The 17095-nt window shown below is 43.6% G+C and overlaps 1 protein-coding gene across 4 annotated transcripts in view; it reads left to right on the forward strand.

Moving 5' to 3' along the window:
* The window catches only part of LOC137322880 (palmitoyltransferase ZDHHC20-B-like), an 88973-nt gene that overhangs the window by 66775 nt on the left and 5103 nt on the right, over positions 1 to 17095 (forward strand). For 3 of the 4 annotated variants that reach the window (XM_067986067.1, XM_067986071.1, XM_067986069.1), the window contains 4 exons: positions 5498 to 5630; positions 5896 to 6022; positions 7563 to 7652; positions 12293 to 12405. In XM_067986067.1, the coding sequence (XP_067842168.1) occupies positions 5498 to 5630; positions 5896 to 6022; positions 7563 to 7652; positions 12293 to 12405 (463 nt within the window). The remainder of the gene's footprint in view (positions 1 to 5497; positions 5631 to 5895; positions 6023 to 7562; positions 7653 to 12292; positions 12406 to 17095) is intronic. The other variant, XM_067986068.1, reaches the window with a different exon arrangement.

A 17095-nucleotide genomic window follows, 5' to 3' on the forward strand; every position in this document is an offset into this window, starting at 1 on the left:
TGTACAGAAGAGGCATTTTATACTCCAAAAACATTCCTATTATTGATTTTAAATCACAAGACTTTAGTTATTGCCAGAATCTAATGTCTGGTGTTGAGATAATAGAAATGTGAAGAAGTAAATTTATATCAAAGTGCGAGGAGATTTGATAGAGGTATTCAAAATTATGAAGGGTCTAGACAGAGTAGATAGAGAGAAACTGTTCCCATTGGCGGAAGGGTCAAGTACCAGAGGGCATAAATTTAAGGTGATTGGCAAAAGACCAAAGGTGATCTGTGGAAAAACTTCTTTTACACAATGAGTGGTTAGGATCTGGAATGCACTGCCTGAGGGAGTGGTGGAGACAGATTCAATCACGGCCTTTAAAAGGGAACTGGATAAGTACTTGAAACGAGAAAATGTGCAGGGCTACGGGAATAGGGCAGGTCAGTGGGACTAGCTGGATTGCTCGTGCATAGAGCTGGCATAGACTTGATGGGCCAAATGGCCTCCTTCTGTGCTGTAACCTTTCTGTGATTCTATGAAAATAAGTTACAGGCAGAATTTATTACCAGTACTAATAAATCATTTTGGGCACTTCGCAAGAAATAATGTTGATTCCAAAAACATTTGGCTTTGATTGTTTGAGAGCCATGATGTTTCTCCTTCTCTGCTGCTCCACCATTTGGGGTACACCTTCTATAGACGTGTAAACAGTAAACGAGTAGTAAGAGGAGGGGTGGGGCCGATTAGGGACCAAAATGGAGATCTACTCATGGAGACAGAGGGCATGGCCGAGGTACTAAATGAGTACTTTGCATCTGTCTTTACCAAGGAAGAAAATGCTGCCAGAGTCTCAGTAAAGGAAGATGTAGTTGAGATACTGGATGGGCTAAAAATTGATAGAGGAGGTACTAGAAAGGTTAGCTGTACTTAAAGTAGATAAGTCACCTGGTCTGGACGGGATGCATCCTAGGTTGCTGAGGGAAGTAAGGGTGGAAATTGTGGAGGTACTGGCCATAATCTTCCAAACATCCATAGATACGGGGGTGATGCCAGAGGACTGGAGAATTGCAAATGTTATACCCTTGTTCAAAAAAGGGTGTAATGATAAACCCAGCAACTACAGGTCAGTCAGTTTAACCTTGGTGGTGGGGAAACTTTTAGAAACGATAATCTGGATCAGAATTAGCGATCACTTAGACAAATGTGGATTAGGGAAAGCCAGTACGGATTTGTTAAAGGCAAATCGTGTTTAACTAACCTGATGAGTTTTTTGATGAGGGCAATATGGTTGATCTGGTGTATATGGACTTTCAAAAGGCGTTTGATAAAGTGCCGCATAACAGGCTTGTCATCAAGATTGAAGCCCATGGAATAAAGGGGGCAGTAAGTAGCAGCATAGATACAAAATTGGCTAAGTAACAGGAAGCCGAGAGTAGTGGTGAACAGTTGTTTATCGGACTGGAGGAAGATGTACAGTGGTGTTCCCCGGGGATGGGTACTAGGAGCACTGCTTTTATTGATATATATTAATGACTTGGACTTGGGCGTACAGGGCACAATTTCCAAATTTGCGGATGATACAAAACTTAGAAGGGTAGTAAGCAGTGAGGAGGATAGTGATGGACTTCAAGAAGATATAGACAGGCTGGTGAAATGGGCGGACACGTGGCAGATGAAATTTAACGCAGAAAAATGCGAAGTGATGCATTTCAGAAGGAAGAATGAGGAACGGCAATATAAACTAGAGGGCACAATTTTAAAAGGGATACAGGAACAGAGAGATCTGGGGGTATATTTGCATAAATCGTTGAAAGTGGCAGGGCAGGTTGAGAAAGCGATTTTAAAAAAGCATACGAGGTCCTGGGCTTTATAAATAGAGGCATAGGGTACAAAAGCAAGGAAGTCATGATGAACCTTTATAAAACACTGGTTCGACCACAACTGGAGTATTGTGTTCAGTTGTGGGCACCGCACTTTAGGAAAGATGTGACAGCCTTAGAGAGAGTGCAGAAAAGATTTTCTCGAATGATTCCAGGGATGAGGGACTTCAGTTATGTGGATAGACTGGAGAAGCTGGGGTTGTTCTCCTTGAAACAGAGAAGGTTGAGAGGAGATTTGATAGGGGTATTTAAAATCATGAAGGGTCCAGACAGAATAGATAGAGAGAAACTGTTCCCATTGGAGGAAGGGTCAAAAACCAGAGGACATAGATTTAAGGTGATTGGCAAAAGAACCAAAGGTGACATAAGGAAAAGCTTTTTTACACAACGAGTGGTTAGGATCTGGAATGCACTACCAGGGTCGGTGGTGGAGGCAGATTCAATCATGGCTTTCAAAAGGGAATTGGATAAATACTTGAAAGGAAAAAAATTGCAGAGCTACGGGGATAGGGCGGGGGAGTGGGACTAGCTGGATTGCTCTTGCATAGAGCCGGCACGGACTCATTAGCCCGAATGGCCTCCTTCCATGCTGTAACCTTTCTATGATTCTACACATCTATTTTCTTCCCAGTATGCCTGGTCTCTGTATAATGCATAGCTTGTAGCTTAAATGGAGCCTTATCACATACTGGTATCAGGAACTCAGCAAGATGGGGGAATTGAAATGGAGCTGTTCTCTTCTTCCTCTCCCTCACCCCATTGTCATTACTTCAACACACCAGGTGCAGACTTTTTAACTCTTTCTGTGCAAAATGATTCTACTAGCAGTTAAACCTATAAAGGCTGTATAAATATTGTGTTTAAATTATAGATGTTAGGATAGCATGACTAGAGTACACTGGTATGATGTGGTTTGGACTTGCAGTCTGCCACTCCACTAAATTACTACATTGGGGTGGAGCCAAGTGCACACCAGAAATTTCGCCATGGTGGGAGGAAGCAATCTGAGAGACAGTCATAATTAAGCTACTCCTGCACGCCGCATGGATGCCAGATCAAGAGTGGCATAGATGGAGAGTTGGGCTATGTGCTGTCTTGGCTGCAGTTGATACATGGCCAGGGGAGAAGTGAAAAGATAGGAAGAAGATAATCTGAAAAATTAGAGACATGCATAACATTTCAGGAACATCAGTTGACCATTTTCTAATTTTAATAATGTTTTATATACGATGTATTGCGGAAATATGATCTGTGATTTGACACATGGGGCCCGATTTTAGCACCCGCTATCGGGTGCGTTCTCGGCGGGGGGGCCTCGAAAATCGGGAAATCCAGGATCCCGACCGGATCCCGCCTCGATCCCGCCCACTTCCGGGTTCCCCGCTGACGCGCCGGCGTGCGCGCGCAGCCCCCGCTGGTGGGAATCCCGCAGGCAATTAAAGCCAGCGGGATGCCACTTGAGAGTATTTACTTAGCTATTTCAGGTCATTGACTGACCTGATTAAGGGACTGTGTGTGATTTTTGATCAACGTGGGACTGTTTCCCACACTGGGGGAAACACTCCCAGATCGAATGGACGTGTTGCAGCTGTCAGCCTGTGGCAGCTGCAAAGGTCCATTTGACAGGCTGGTGGGGGGTGGGGGGCGGGGGGCGGGGGAGACCCTCACCCATTGCAGGAGGCCACTCTGTCACTTGGGACAAAGTTTGGCCTCCACCACCCTCCTCCTGACGGTCAAACTCACCAACCTGCACACTTACCCCGGGGTCCGGAGACATGTACCTACCTTGCGGACCCCCTCAGATGTACATCTTGCGGATGGGGGCCGCCGTAGCTGCAGTCATTACCTCCTCGGAGGGCGAACAGCATCACCAGCCTCGCCATCCACGCCGTCCACCTCTGACACGTGGAGCTCCACAACACAGTGCTGTGACACATCCACCTGTACAGCAGGAGGGAGGGCTACCGCAGAGAGAGATGCGTCGCAGAGGGCACTACCCTCGCCACAGTCCACAGACCGAGGCTCAGCCTCCTGGACCTCTGAGCAGCAGTGCACACGGAGGCTCAGAGTCACTCGACATGTAGCCGTGGACATCTGCAGCCTCTTTCATGCCGAACTGCTCCTGGCTGGCCCGTGCACCATCTTCCTACCTGTCGCTGTCAAAGTCACCACTGCCCTCCCGAACTTCTCCTCCACAGCCTTCCAGGGTGCAACCGGGGACATCGCCGATGTCTCTCAGTCGTCTGCGCAGAAGAGCCCTGCAAATACACCTACACCCACTCTGCAGTGACACAATGGGTGGCATCAGTGGTGGGTCCTCATAGTGATACCCAGGAGCGGGCATAATTGCACAAACCGGACAGGATTGGCGAAGACATGACAGTAGTGGGGCCAATATAATGTGTGATGTGAGTTGTTCTGAAATTCAATGTAAGTAACAACCATGACAAACCCTCAAACACCCTTGTGCATCCCCTTCATGCTCACGACACATTTGCCTTACGCTGCCTACTGCACATATGTGATGCATGCCCTGTGGCTGCAGCACAGGTGGTGGCAGGTTGAGTGAGGCTGGCCGTGAGAGAGATGCACGAGAGGGTGAGTATGGGATAGAGCCATGAGATTGTATGAGGATTGGGTTGCGTGGTAGTGGCGGGGTGAGTACTGGCGAGGTGAGTAGGTGCAGGTAAGATGAGGATGGGGTTTGAGTGGTTATGAGGGGTGATGTGACAGAGTAGTGTTGGCAGTGCCGAAGGAGATGTGGGGTGGGGGCAGTGATGTGGCAGACGGAGTGTAGGGGAAAGACTACGTGTACTCACTTTGGCTGACCTACTGAGGTCATTGGAGCGCCTCCTGCACTGTGTGCAGGTGGGCGATATGTTGGTGGCGCAGGTGACCCCCTCTGCCACCTCGAGCCAGGCCTTCCTGGTGGCGGAGGCGGGCCGCTTCCTCCCGCCCGCCGGGTGGAAGATCTCTGTCCTCCCCCTCCTCCTCACCCCATGTATTGATACCTGGGGTGAGGCATCATTAAACTGGGAGCAGCCTTCCCCCTGGGCTGCTCCATGCAGTCATCTTTGCTATTGGTTGCAGCATCTGTCAGTGGAGGACTGCCCCTTTAAATAGAGCGCCTCCAGCTGACAGATCTTACTGCGCATGCGCAGCCCGCCCGACGCGCAGATCAGCAGCGGGGAACCCGGAGGAGCAGGTAAGTGAATCCAATTAGTGGGTTGCCTGCTGCGATCGCGCGGGAAACCCACTAATTTCACCGCGCCCGCTTGCCCATCCGCCGGAAACCTGCACCCCTGGTAAAATCGGGCCCATGGTGTCAGTTTTGTTCCAGGAAAAAGCTACAGGGAACTCGAGTCTTTGGCATTGTAGTTAATAATTCAGACATTTATGAACGAATGCAACTTGATGCATTACTGAACAGCTGAAAATACCAAAAATGTTACTGGTGTTTGTTTTTTTCAACAAATGATCCAGAAAAATTAAGTTTAACAAAGATAAATTTTCTATACAAGTAGTAGAGATCTGAAAAAGGTGGTTTGAAATCTAGTAAGACACATTACCTGACTGTCAGGTGTCATGCTCGGGGTAAAATGTTATATAACTGATGTTTTTGCTTCCTGTAGGGTGATCTGCCAGACACTCATGCGAAATTCCATGTCTTGTTTCTTTTCTTTGTGGCGGCCATGTTCTTCATCAGTTTACTGTCACTTTTCAGTTATCACTGCTGGCTGGTCAGCAAAAATAGGTCCACAATAGGTAAGATAGTCTTTTTAAATTGATTACTCAAATTATCATAGCAAATTTGTAATGTTAAAGGCTCACAGTTATGGCTTTTACAGATGCATTGGTGGAGTAGGAAAGAGAAAGATAGCTTTTCTTTTTTAAATTCTGGCAGTCCTATTAAAATAACATCAAGAAGAGTGTTTTGTTTATAAACAAATGTAAAGGATCTTGGTCTGTATCTATTATTGATTTGAAGAAAATATTGTACTGCTGTTAACTGAGTTATTTTTTTCCTCAGAGGCTTTCCGTGCACCAGTGTTTCGAAATGGCCCTGACAAAAATGGATTTAGTCTTGGAATTACCAAAAATATAAAACAGGTGTATGGGGATCAAGGGAAATATTGGCTTCTGCCTATTTTTACAAGGTATATTTTGTTCAGTAACAATGTGAATCTTGTAGTCATTCTTTATTACCAAGTGTTTAAATCTTTTATAGCAGGGGTGTCCAAGCTTTTATCTTAGTGAGCCACAAAGGTGCATACTATGAAGTCTTGAGGAACACACACAAAATTTAAACACACTTATTAATTTGAATATATCAAGTTGCTGATACTAACAGATCATGCTGTTCAGATTTAAATGTAGCAAAAATGCAAAAAGCAGTCCTTTCTAAACCTCCAAAGACACAACATTCAAATAAGACAAACAATCAAATAAGAAACATAAGCACAAATAGGACTGAAGTATCCTGGGCTTCAAGGAATGGTTGTCAGGGTGTGGGGTCAATGACTCAATGTGGTCCCAAGTTAGACATTCCTGCCTTATGCAGTGTTGCACAACAAAGTAACAATAGTTTATCATTTCGTTTGAAGAAATGTACTGGGTGAAGCTGATTCAGGTATTAAAAGAATGCTTTTGTTCAATTAATGTTAAATGTGTGGGCAAAATATACTTTATGGTAATGGGAAGCATTAATTTTAATGGTCTGTATTTCTGTTTATTAAATATACATCGGAAGTTTTATTCATTTCTTTAAAATTCTTGCTTATGGGAAATAGTTTAAACTGTAGATTTGTCCACAAGCTTTATGCAGAATTCTGGATTATTACTAGATAAAATTTATTCTTGAATGAAAACACAGTGGCTCAGTGGGTACGTGCACATGGTGTGGTACTAAGCCATACAGATCTGTAAAGTCCAGGTTCAATCCCTCACTTGTGCTGAGTTAACTGATCTCACCCAAAGTGACAGCAGGGCCATTCATTTGGCTTCAGTGTCCCTGAGTGAGTGAGAAGTCAGCTATTTCCCAATGACCCTTCCTGGAACGTGCACATGGGGGTGTCTGTTGAGGACAGGATTGGACTTGGGATTGATGCTGCCATGACAAAAAGACTGTTAACATTATATGTGCAACGCATATAATCATAGAAATTTTGAAGAATGGCCTGTGGAGCCATGCCCCAACATGAACCTTTGGGAAAAGAGTAAAAAAAGCAGGAGCAATTATTACTTCTGATGATGTTTTCAAATAGCTAATAGACGATCAAAATGTTCTTGGGTTTAAATGAGAATTCTCATAACTTAATATATTGAAAGTGTAAAACTAAAAATACAGTGCTGTTAAGTACTGAGCTTAAGCATTTGTATTTAAACATAGTGGTTTAAAATTTATGCATTGGCTAGAGTTAGTCTTTTATATGAAAGCCCAAATTAATCCATACCTTAAATATCCCAATACTATTTAAATAACATAGGAAATGTTAATGAATTGTAAAACAAGATTTTTTTTAAATGTTCAGAAAAGTACTAAGAGGGAAGTCATTGGCCATCTTGCTCCAGTTTTAATACTCCCTAAAAGAAACGCATTTACAATGCTCCAAACATGTTTGAATATGCTTACTTCTATGATAATTCCCATTGCTGATGGTGAAAATGTATTGTTATCTGACTGTTTTTATCATTCAGCCAAGGTGATGGGTGTTCTTATCCAACTCGCCTGGTCAATCAAGATGCAGAACAACCCAACACAATCAACCACACTGAACCTGCCAAAAAGTACATGTACTACTTCTTTTATTTATGAACATCTATTAATTTAATATTCCCTTTAGTTAACTGCATTTGCTGCTGCCTGTTGAATTGTTTTTCATTAGCACAATGTTGTAATTTGCGAAAGTGTTCACGCAAAATCAGTGTTACCTGATAAAGCAAACAGTAATGGACAAGCTTCCAACTGCAACAATTAAACTGGACAAATATTTGTTGCAATAGAAAATTGACACATCCATCTTTCATCTCCAATATAACTCCAGATTGAGGAACGCACCAATGACTCTTCCATCTGGTTTTAATTTCTCCCCCTACTGGTGATAAAAAGTATCAGTTTTGAAACTATTTCAATTATCATTATTAAAATATCTGTTTGCCTTCCTCTTCCCCGAGTTGAATCCGATATATCTTTTAAAGCACCTCATTTATAAATGATACTTAACCTTTTCTGATCCCCATTGAAAAGATGAATTATTGGAAATCAATTATTTGTTGCTGCTGCCAGGATTTAAACTTTATATGTGCCTCCCTAGGCTCCATGGTACACATCTATGTGGCCAACAGAGACAAAAGCTTGGACACCCTGGCTTAATGTCTTGTACAAATTCAACATTGTTACTTTGTTTTTATGTATCCATGTACACAGATCAATAAAATGTAGTGTACAAAAAATAACCAAAAAGGCTAATGGAATGTTAAAAGGTGATTTGATTTAGGATTTTGAAAGGAATTGATAGGGTAGATAGAGAGAAACTTTTTCCGCTGGTGGGGGAGTCTAGGACAAGGGGACATAACCTTAAAATCAGTGCCAGACCATTCAGGAGAGAAGTTAGGAAACACTTCTTCACACAAAGGGTGGTAGAAATGTGGAACACTCTCCTACACAACGCAGTAGATGCTAGCTCAATTAATAATTTTAGATCTGAGACCGATAGATTTTTGCTGGCCAAGCATATTAAGGGATATGGAGCCAAGGCGGGTAAATGGAGTTAGGATACAGATGAGCCACGATTTCATTGAATGACGGAACAGGCTCTAAGGGCTAAATGGCCTGTTCCTGTTCCTATTCAATTCCTCTATATATTAAAGCCAGAATCCCATTTGTCTTTTTTCTCTCCATACCCTCACCTATCAAGATCTATGTATCTGCATCCCTAAATTTCTCATTCTCCAGTCTGTTAAGAATTTTATCATTTAGAGCATAGGGGTGATTTTCCTCTGTCCCGCATCGGGCAAATCAGCATTCCACCGGCGCAGTATTGAAACCCATTACGTCAGGTCTCCGTCCCCATTGTGCTGCCCCAGAATTTCCTGGTGCTTCCTCATGAATGATAATTGAAATTAGGTAATTTCCAATTGTCCGCCTTTATCTCTACCTCCTTTTTCTTTTTTTCATTTTCTTTATTTTCATTGTGAACCTAATTTGGTTGTGGTCACCGCTTTCCAACCTTTGGATCACATACTTTTCCTGTTTCATTGTCCAGAGCCAGACCTTGCACTGTATCCTTACCTGTTGCTCATGTAACATCATAATCCTGGATTCATTCTAAAAATCCTTCCTCATTTTAACCACAAACATTTGACTTGTCACAGTTTACCATAAGATAGTTAAAGTCCCCTTAGTTACAACTTTTTATTACTACAAACCTCTCAATTGCTAATAAACCTTATCCTTGATTTCTTTCCTGCTATTCAGTGGTCTGTAATGTACTCCCAATGTGGCAACAGATCTCTTATTATTTCTTAATTTAGCCCAGGCAGACCCTGAGCACAACCATTAATTAAAAACACTCCTTTCTATAGATGTAGTTGTATCTTTAATGAATATGGCCGCCCTGCCTTTTGTAACCCCTGAAAATATTCTAGCCAGAAATATTTAGTTCCCATTCTTTTCCCAGCTGAAGGCAAGATTCCATCAAAGCTACACCTGATGTCCCTCCATTCGCCATTAGTATCTCTTGTTCACCAACTTCAATTTAATATATTTACATTTGCTTATAAATGCTGCAACCCTGACCCATTCATACTTCTTAGCACTCCTTTTCCTTCTACTTTTTCTTGTTATTTCCTTCACCTATCCTTTGTAACACCTCAATCTGTGCTCCATATGCTCTAAGATTTGTCTCATTAGTTCAAGTACTGCTGACCCATTTAATCTTTCTGCAAGGACATTGGTCCTGGTTTCTAAAGCTTCCTCTGCCCAGAACTCCTCCCAGTGTCCTAGATATCTGAAACCCTTTCATCTGCACATTTCTCAAGCCAATTGTGGATATGTGTGATTTGCTTCTCTCTGACTGACCCAGTACACTGCACTGAGAGTAATCCTTCAGCTACTATCCTTGAGGTCCACCTAACTCCTCAAACTCTGTTTACAAAATCTTTATTCTGTGCTTCCCTAAGTTGTTAGTTCCAACTTAAACCATGATTTAGGCTGCTCACCCTTCCTTTTCAGAATCTTCTCCACCTGCTCTATTCCACTACCTTGTCTTAGTACCTGGGAGGCAGCAGACCATTTGGGGCCCCCAGTCATAGCTGAAGAAAAGGCCACCCCACTGATGATTGCAGCCACCCCACTGATGATTGCAGCCACCCCACTGATGATTGCAGCCACCCCACTGATGATTGCAGCCACCCCACTGATGATTGCAGCCACCCCACTGATGATTGCAGCCACCCCACTGATGATTGCAGCCACCCCACTGATGATTGCAGCCACCCCACTGATGATTGCAGCCACCCCACTGATGATTGCAGCCACCCCACTGATGATTGCAGCCACCCCACTGATGATTGCAGCCACCCCACTGATGATTGCAGCCACCCCACTGATGATTGCAGCCACCCCACTGATGATTGCAGCCACCCCACTGATGATTGCAGCCACCCCACTGATGATTGCAGCCACCCCACTGATGATTGCAGCCACCCCACTGATGATTGCAGCCACCCCACTGATGATTGCAGCCACCCCACTGATGATTGCAGCCACCCCACTGATGATTGCAGCCACCCCACTGATGATTGCAGCCACCCCACTGATGATTGCAGCCACCCCACTGATGATTGCAGCCACCCCACTGATGATTGCAGCCACCCCACTGATGATTGCAGCCACCCCACTGATGATTGCAGCCACCCCACTGATGATTGCAGCCACCCCACTGATGATTGCAGCCACCCCACTGATGATTGCAGCCACCCCACTGATGATTGCAGCCACCCCACTGATGATTGCAGCCACCCCACTGATGATTGCAGCCACCCCACTGATGATTGCAGCCACCCCACTGATGATTGCAGCCACCCCACTGATGATTGCAGCCACCCCACTGATGATTGCAGCCACCCCACTGATGATTGCAGCCACCCCACTGATGATTGCAGCCACCCCACTGATGATTGCAGCCACCCCACTGATGATTGCAGCCACCCCACTGATGATTGCAGCCACCCCACTGATGATTGCAGCCACCCCACTGATGATTGCAGCCACCCCACTGATGATTGCAGCCACCCCACTGATGATTGCAGCCACCCCACTGATGATTGCAGCCACCCCACTATTAACACTTGCCGTTTCTCAACAGCATCACCTCTTTGCTCCCCCCTCCCCTGAGGTTGTTCTGGAAACACCCGCATCGTGCAAATTCCACACACTAGTTTCCACTGTCTACCATAATCAATTAACTCAAAAGTGCTACTTCCTCCTCTGAGTAATTATTTGCTGTACAGTGCTTTGGTGCTGCCTGTAATTTTTATTCTCTGTGTCGCTATTGTTGTCTGCATCGTAGGTATCCAGCACCATATCCTTATCGAACAAGTTCATACCCTCAGGAGTTTTCTGCATTGCTTCTACCTGAGTCATTTGCTCCCTTCCCCAGCAATGGTCACCAGCTTCCCTTCCTCTATCTCACTAAGCTCCCAGAAGTTGCAGGGTGTTTGGTTTTTCACATGTTGTCATAAAACCAGTGGTAGATAGTGAGAATTACATGGCAATGCTACAGTAAATATCATTGGAATAGTCAGTTTATGTCAGATATCTTCTGTGAAAAATATTTAACACTTTTTTAATTCATATTGTTTAAAATTTTATGCTATTCAAAGTAAGATGTCAGTGCTGAGGAATGGAACACTTTTCAATTTTGGCCACCTTATGCCAGCATCAGGCACTCTGGTCAGGTTTTTCCATAAACCACATGCAGATTAAAGCTTCTTCTCAGCCCCTACAATGTACCTTAACCCTAATTTTAAATTTCTCATCCTTGTGTTCAAATCTTTCCATGGCCTCACCCCTCCCTATTTCCGTAACCACCTCCAGTCCTACAACCCTCTGAAGTCTGTGTTCCTCCAACTCTGGCCTCTTGTGCACCCCCCACTTTCTTCACCCCACCATTGGCGGCCATGCCTTCAGCCACTTAGGGCATAAGCTCTGGAATTTCATCCCTAAACCTCTCCATCTCTCTCTCCTTTAATACACTCCTTAAAGCCTACCTCCCTGCCCTAATGTCTCCTCCTTTGACTTGGTGTCAATTTTTGCCTAATTACACTCCTGTGAAGCACCTTGGGACATTTTACTACATTAAAGGCTCTATATTAATGCAAGTTGTTGTTGTAATATATATTGGTGCTATTGTTCTTTGTCACAGTATTGCAGATGGACAGTCACTTCCTCCTAGACCTTTGAGTGAATCTCAAAACCGATTGTTAGGGACGGATCAGCACTGGATAGATGACGAATCAGATGAAGAAACTTCCAAAGGTGGTAATTTTTTCCACAATTTTATGCATTGTTGGCTATATATGTCGATAAAGAATACATTTTTCTTGAATTAAAATACATTTAATTGGTCAGGAAGAATTGTCTTGATAAATAACCTCATACACATAAGCATCCTCCTTCATTGTGTACATGTTTAAAGTTTTCTGCTGCTACTTCCTTTTGCCAAGCGAGTTTTCAATTCATCTGTCTAAATAGCTATTAATTACCCAATCCATAGTCTTCTTTAAAAATCTCACATGTAGCTTTATCAAAAACCTTCAGAAAACCACTTTAAATTATATGCACAAGATGCCCTGATCCACTAAGTTAGTTACCATCTTAGAATTCCAGAAGATTTGTCGGGTTTCATCTGTTTCTTCTAAAACTATGCTGACTACCCCTGGCCTCTAAATCTTCAGATGAACAAAGATATTAATATGCTTTTGTACATTTGTCATGCTACAATGTTAGGTTAACTGGTGTTTGAGAAGTTTACTCTAAAGGTTACAAAAGCATAGATAAGAGTTTTGTTGGTGGAGGGGACGAAGTGGGCAATGTTACAGAGGTGATAAATTAGTGGTCTTGGTGATGGATAGGCTGTTGGGTTTGAACCCCAGCTCCGGGTCGAACATGATGCCGAGGTTGCATACAGTCTTGATTTAACCCGTGAAAAGACCCAGTGAGCAGGGAGTGGAGTTTTTGGCAGAGGCCAGAAACGATGGCTTCAGTCTTCTAAATGTTCTATTGGAGGAAATTCTGCCTCATCCATGATTTAATATCAGACAAGCAGTCTGATAGCACAGAAGTGGTTGTGGGGATGAGGCAAGTAGCAAAGAGGTAGGAGCTGAGTGCCGTCAGCACACTTGAGGAAGCTGACCCCATTCCTACAGATGATGTCACCGTGGGTCAGCATGTAGGTGAGGTAAAGGAGGTACAGAGGCAGATCCTTCGACTAGCTGTATGGAGGTAGGAGGAGAAACCATTGTTTGAGATGTGCTGGCTACGTTGGGACAGGTAGTGCAGGGCAGTGCCACGAAGCTGGAGAGCTGGTGGAGAAGGATGCTCCGGTGACAATGTTGAACACCACATAAGGGACTGCGCTGCAGTCATACTCATGGAGTATATCATTGGTGACTGACTTGCCTAGTCTGGGTGCTATGAGCCATCAGCTACTAACCTAGCTTTAAAAAAAATCTTTGATCAGTCGTATTGGTTGGTACATTCTGCCTATCTACTGTCCTCTTATCTCTTCTAATAAGAACATAAGAAATAGGAGCAGGAGTAGGCCATACGGCCCCTCGAGCCTGCTTTGCCATTCAGTAAGGTCATGGCTGATCTTCTATGCCAACTCCACTTTCCCGCCCTATCCCCATATCCCTTGATTCCCTTAGTGTCCAAATATCTATCGATCTCAGTCTTGAATATTCTCAATGACTGAGCATTCACAGCCCTCTGGGGTAGAGAATTCCAAAGATTCACAACCCTCTGAGTAAAGAAATTTTTCCTCATCTCGGCCCTAAATGGCCGACCCCTTATCTTGAGACTATGACTTCCAGTTCTAGTTCTCTGATACTCATTTTAGTGGTCATCAACTGACTTTTGTATGGCTCTTAAACCTCACTACATTTTGTTTCCTTCTTGAAATATTTCTGCTTGGCTTTTAAGTTATTCTTGACCTTGTTCAACCACTGTGCCCTTGGTATGCTGTGTTTCTTTTTCTCCTCTCTTAAAATGGTTGTTTTTTTTTAAAGTTCTATTTTTGCTTCTGTTTTTTTAAATTCTGCATCCTATTTCATCCTCCCTGGAGCTCCTCTCAGAGCACCCAAGTTTGCTTCCTTAAAGTATTTCACCTTTGTATCCAAGCCTTTATTACAATATCAATGATCATTAAGCTGGATAGCTCTTTTTCGGCCGGCACAGACACGATGTCACATAAGGTTAAATCTCACGGGATCCAAGGTGAGGTAGCCAATTGGATACAAAATTGGATTGACGACAGAAGACAGAGGGTGGTTGTAGAGGGTTGTTTTTCAAACTGGAGGCCTGTGTCCAGCGGTGTGCCTCAGGGATCGGTGCTGGGTCCGCTGTTATTTGTTATTTATATTAATGATTTGGATGAGAATTTAGGAGGCATGGTTGGTAAGTTTGCAGATGACACCAAGATTGGTGGCATTGTGGACAGTGAAGAAGGTTATCTAGGATTGCAACGGGATCTTGACAAATTGGGCCAGTGGGCCGATGAATGGCAGATGGAGTTTAATTTAGATAAATGTGAGGTGATGCATTTTGGTAGATCGAAGCGGGCCAGGACCTACTCCGTTAATGGTAGGGCGTTGGGGAGAGTTATAGAACAAAGAGATCTAGGAGTACAGGTTCATAGCTCCTTGAAAGTGGAGTCACAGGTGGATAGGGTGGCGAAGAAGGCATTCGGCATGCTTGGTTTCATTGGTCAGAACATTGAATACAGGAGTTGGGATGTCTTGATGAAGTTGTACAAGACATTAGTAAGGCCACACTTGGAATACTGTGTACAGTTCTGGTCACCCTATTATAGAAAGGATATTATTAAACTAGAAAGAGTGCAGAAAAGATTTACTAAGATGCTACCGGGACTTGATGGTTTGACTTATAGGGAGAGGTTAGATAGACTGGGACTTTTTTCCCTGGAGAGTAGGAGGTTAAGGGGTGATCTTATAGATGTCTATAAAATAATGAGGGGCATAGATAAGGTAGATAGTCAAAATCTTTTCCCAAAGGTAGGGGAGTCTATAACGAGGGGACATAGATTTAAGGTGAGAGGGGAGAGATACAAAAGGGTCCAGAGGGGCAATTTTTTCACTCAAAGGGTGGTGAGTGTCTGGAACGAGCTGCCAGAGGCAGTAGTAGAGGCGGGTACAATTTTGTCTTTTAAAAAGCATTTGGACAGTTATATGGGTAAGATGGGTATAGAGGGATATGGGCCAAGTGCAGGCAATTGGGACTAGCTTAGTGGTATAAACTGGGCGACATGGACATGTTGGGCCGAAGGGCCTGTTTCCATGTTGTAACTTCTATGATTCTATGATGGGCCAAACGGCCTCCTTCTGTGCTGTAATGTTCTATAATTCTATCATCAGATCCCATTTCAAGGCTTCTAATCAAATCTAGCTTCTAAATATCAAACATAGAAATACATGGATTTTACAACACAGCCATTCCTCCCAACCAGTTCATGTTGGCATTTGCCCTCCATGCAAGCAAGGAATCATATTTACCCACCCTGTTTCCATATCCCTTTAACCCTTTTTCCTTCATGCACTTAGCCAGTTTAATCTTGATGTTGACATAGTTTCTGCCTGAACCACTAACCCAGGAAGTGAATTCCACAGCCTCACAACTCTGTGTAAGAAAGTTTCTCATGCTGTCTGTTTGAAATTTCTTGCATTTAATCTTGCTCTTGACACCCCCCCCCCCTCAATTTGTGGAAACAGTCTGCTTCTATCTCCTCTATCCTGTCATTTCATAACTTCCATCATATCATATATCGCCCTGTAATCTGCTTTATTCTGACGAAAAAAGATCCAATTTTTCAAGCCTGTCTTCGTATTTATATTTCTTCATACTGGGCAGCATCCTATAGAAACTGTGTTGTACCCTCTCTAAAGTGTCAATATCCTTCCCATAGTGTGGAGCCCAATACTGCATCCAGCACTCTATCTGAGATCTTGAAAGGTTTTATCTAGGCTTATCACTACCTCTTAGCTTTTATATTTTATACTTCAACCTACTTTGTTGCCTTTAATATCCTGTGAGCCTCTACCCCCAAATTCTTCTACTCTTCCATAGCACCAAGTCTACTTCCAGTCAGAGTATAATTATTGCGGTTATATTTTTAACTAAAATGCGTCACCTCATATCATTACCTTGGGTGCTGTTCCTCCACTCCTCCCTTTTAATGGGCAGGGAGTGGGGTGATATCTATGGAGGTAGCTTCATGTGTCTGCCTCTGAAAAGGGGCACAAGCTACCTGATACTTCAATTTCAACCTGAATGAACCTGTTCGTCCCACTGGCTCTTTTCTCTCTTTCCTCCCTACCCCCAAACATTTACAATCCACCTTCTGAGGTAAAAGATTATACATGAAGCAAACTGTTCCTTTATTGCTCCTTTAAGCTTATTGCCTTTGCTAGTGAGTATACTTGGAGTCTGAATTTAGTGTGCAACAGAGTTGGTGAGCCAGTTACATGGGCGACTCTCACCACCATATGCATATGCAGACGCAGACTTGCACAAAAATGTTGGTGTGTGCAGGAAAATTGTGAACTGCCCATACATATTCCTCAGGGAAGCAAATTTTTTAATGTTATGCTTTTAATAAATATAACATTTAGGCCTAGAAATTGTCATGTTGTACCAGTTTTTCAGGCAACTAAGTGGCCTCCTAAGGCCCCAAAATGTCGGGCAGGAAGTGTGCGCATACTTCCAACAGGAAGTGCACTGCCCACCATATTGGGTAAGGACAAACAAAAGACAATCTTTACCCATGCCTGAAGCAGGCGTTAGGCTGTTTGTAAATGCTGCAACTCAGGGAAACCAACCCTATAGATTGCCTGAATTAAAAAAAAAAGAAATAAGTTTATTACTTACCAAGTGTACACCAGCCCGAACGCTGCCGCTGCTGGCCCTGACCCCTGACCTCCAGGCCCTGGCC

This window comes from Heptranchias perlo, chromosome 6 (genome assembly GCF_035084215.1).
Source record: "Heptranchias perlo isolate sHepPer1 chromosome 6, sHepPer1.hap1, whole genome shotgun sequence".
NCBI classification, from domain to species: domain Eukaryota; kingdom Metazoa; phylum Chordata; class Chondrichthyes; order Hexanchiformes; family Hexanchidae; genus Heptranchias; species Heptranchias perlo.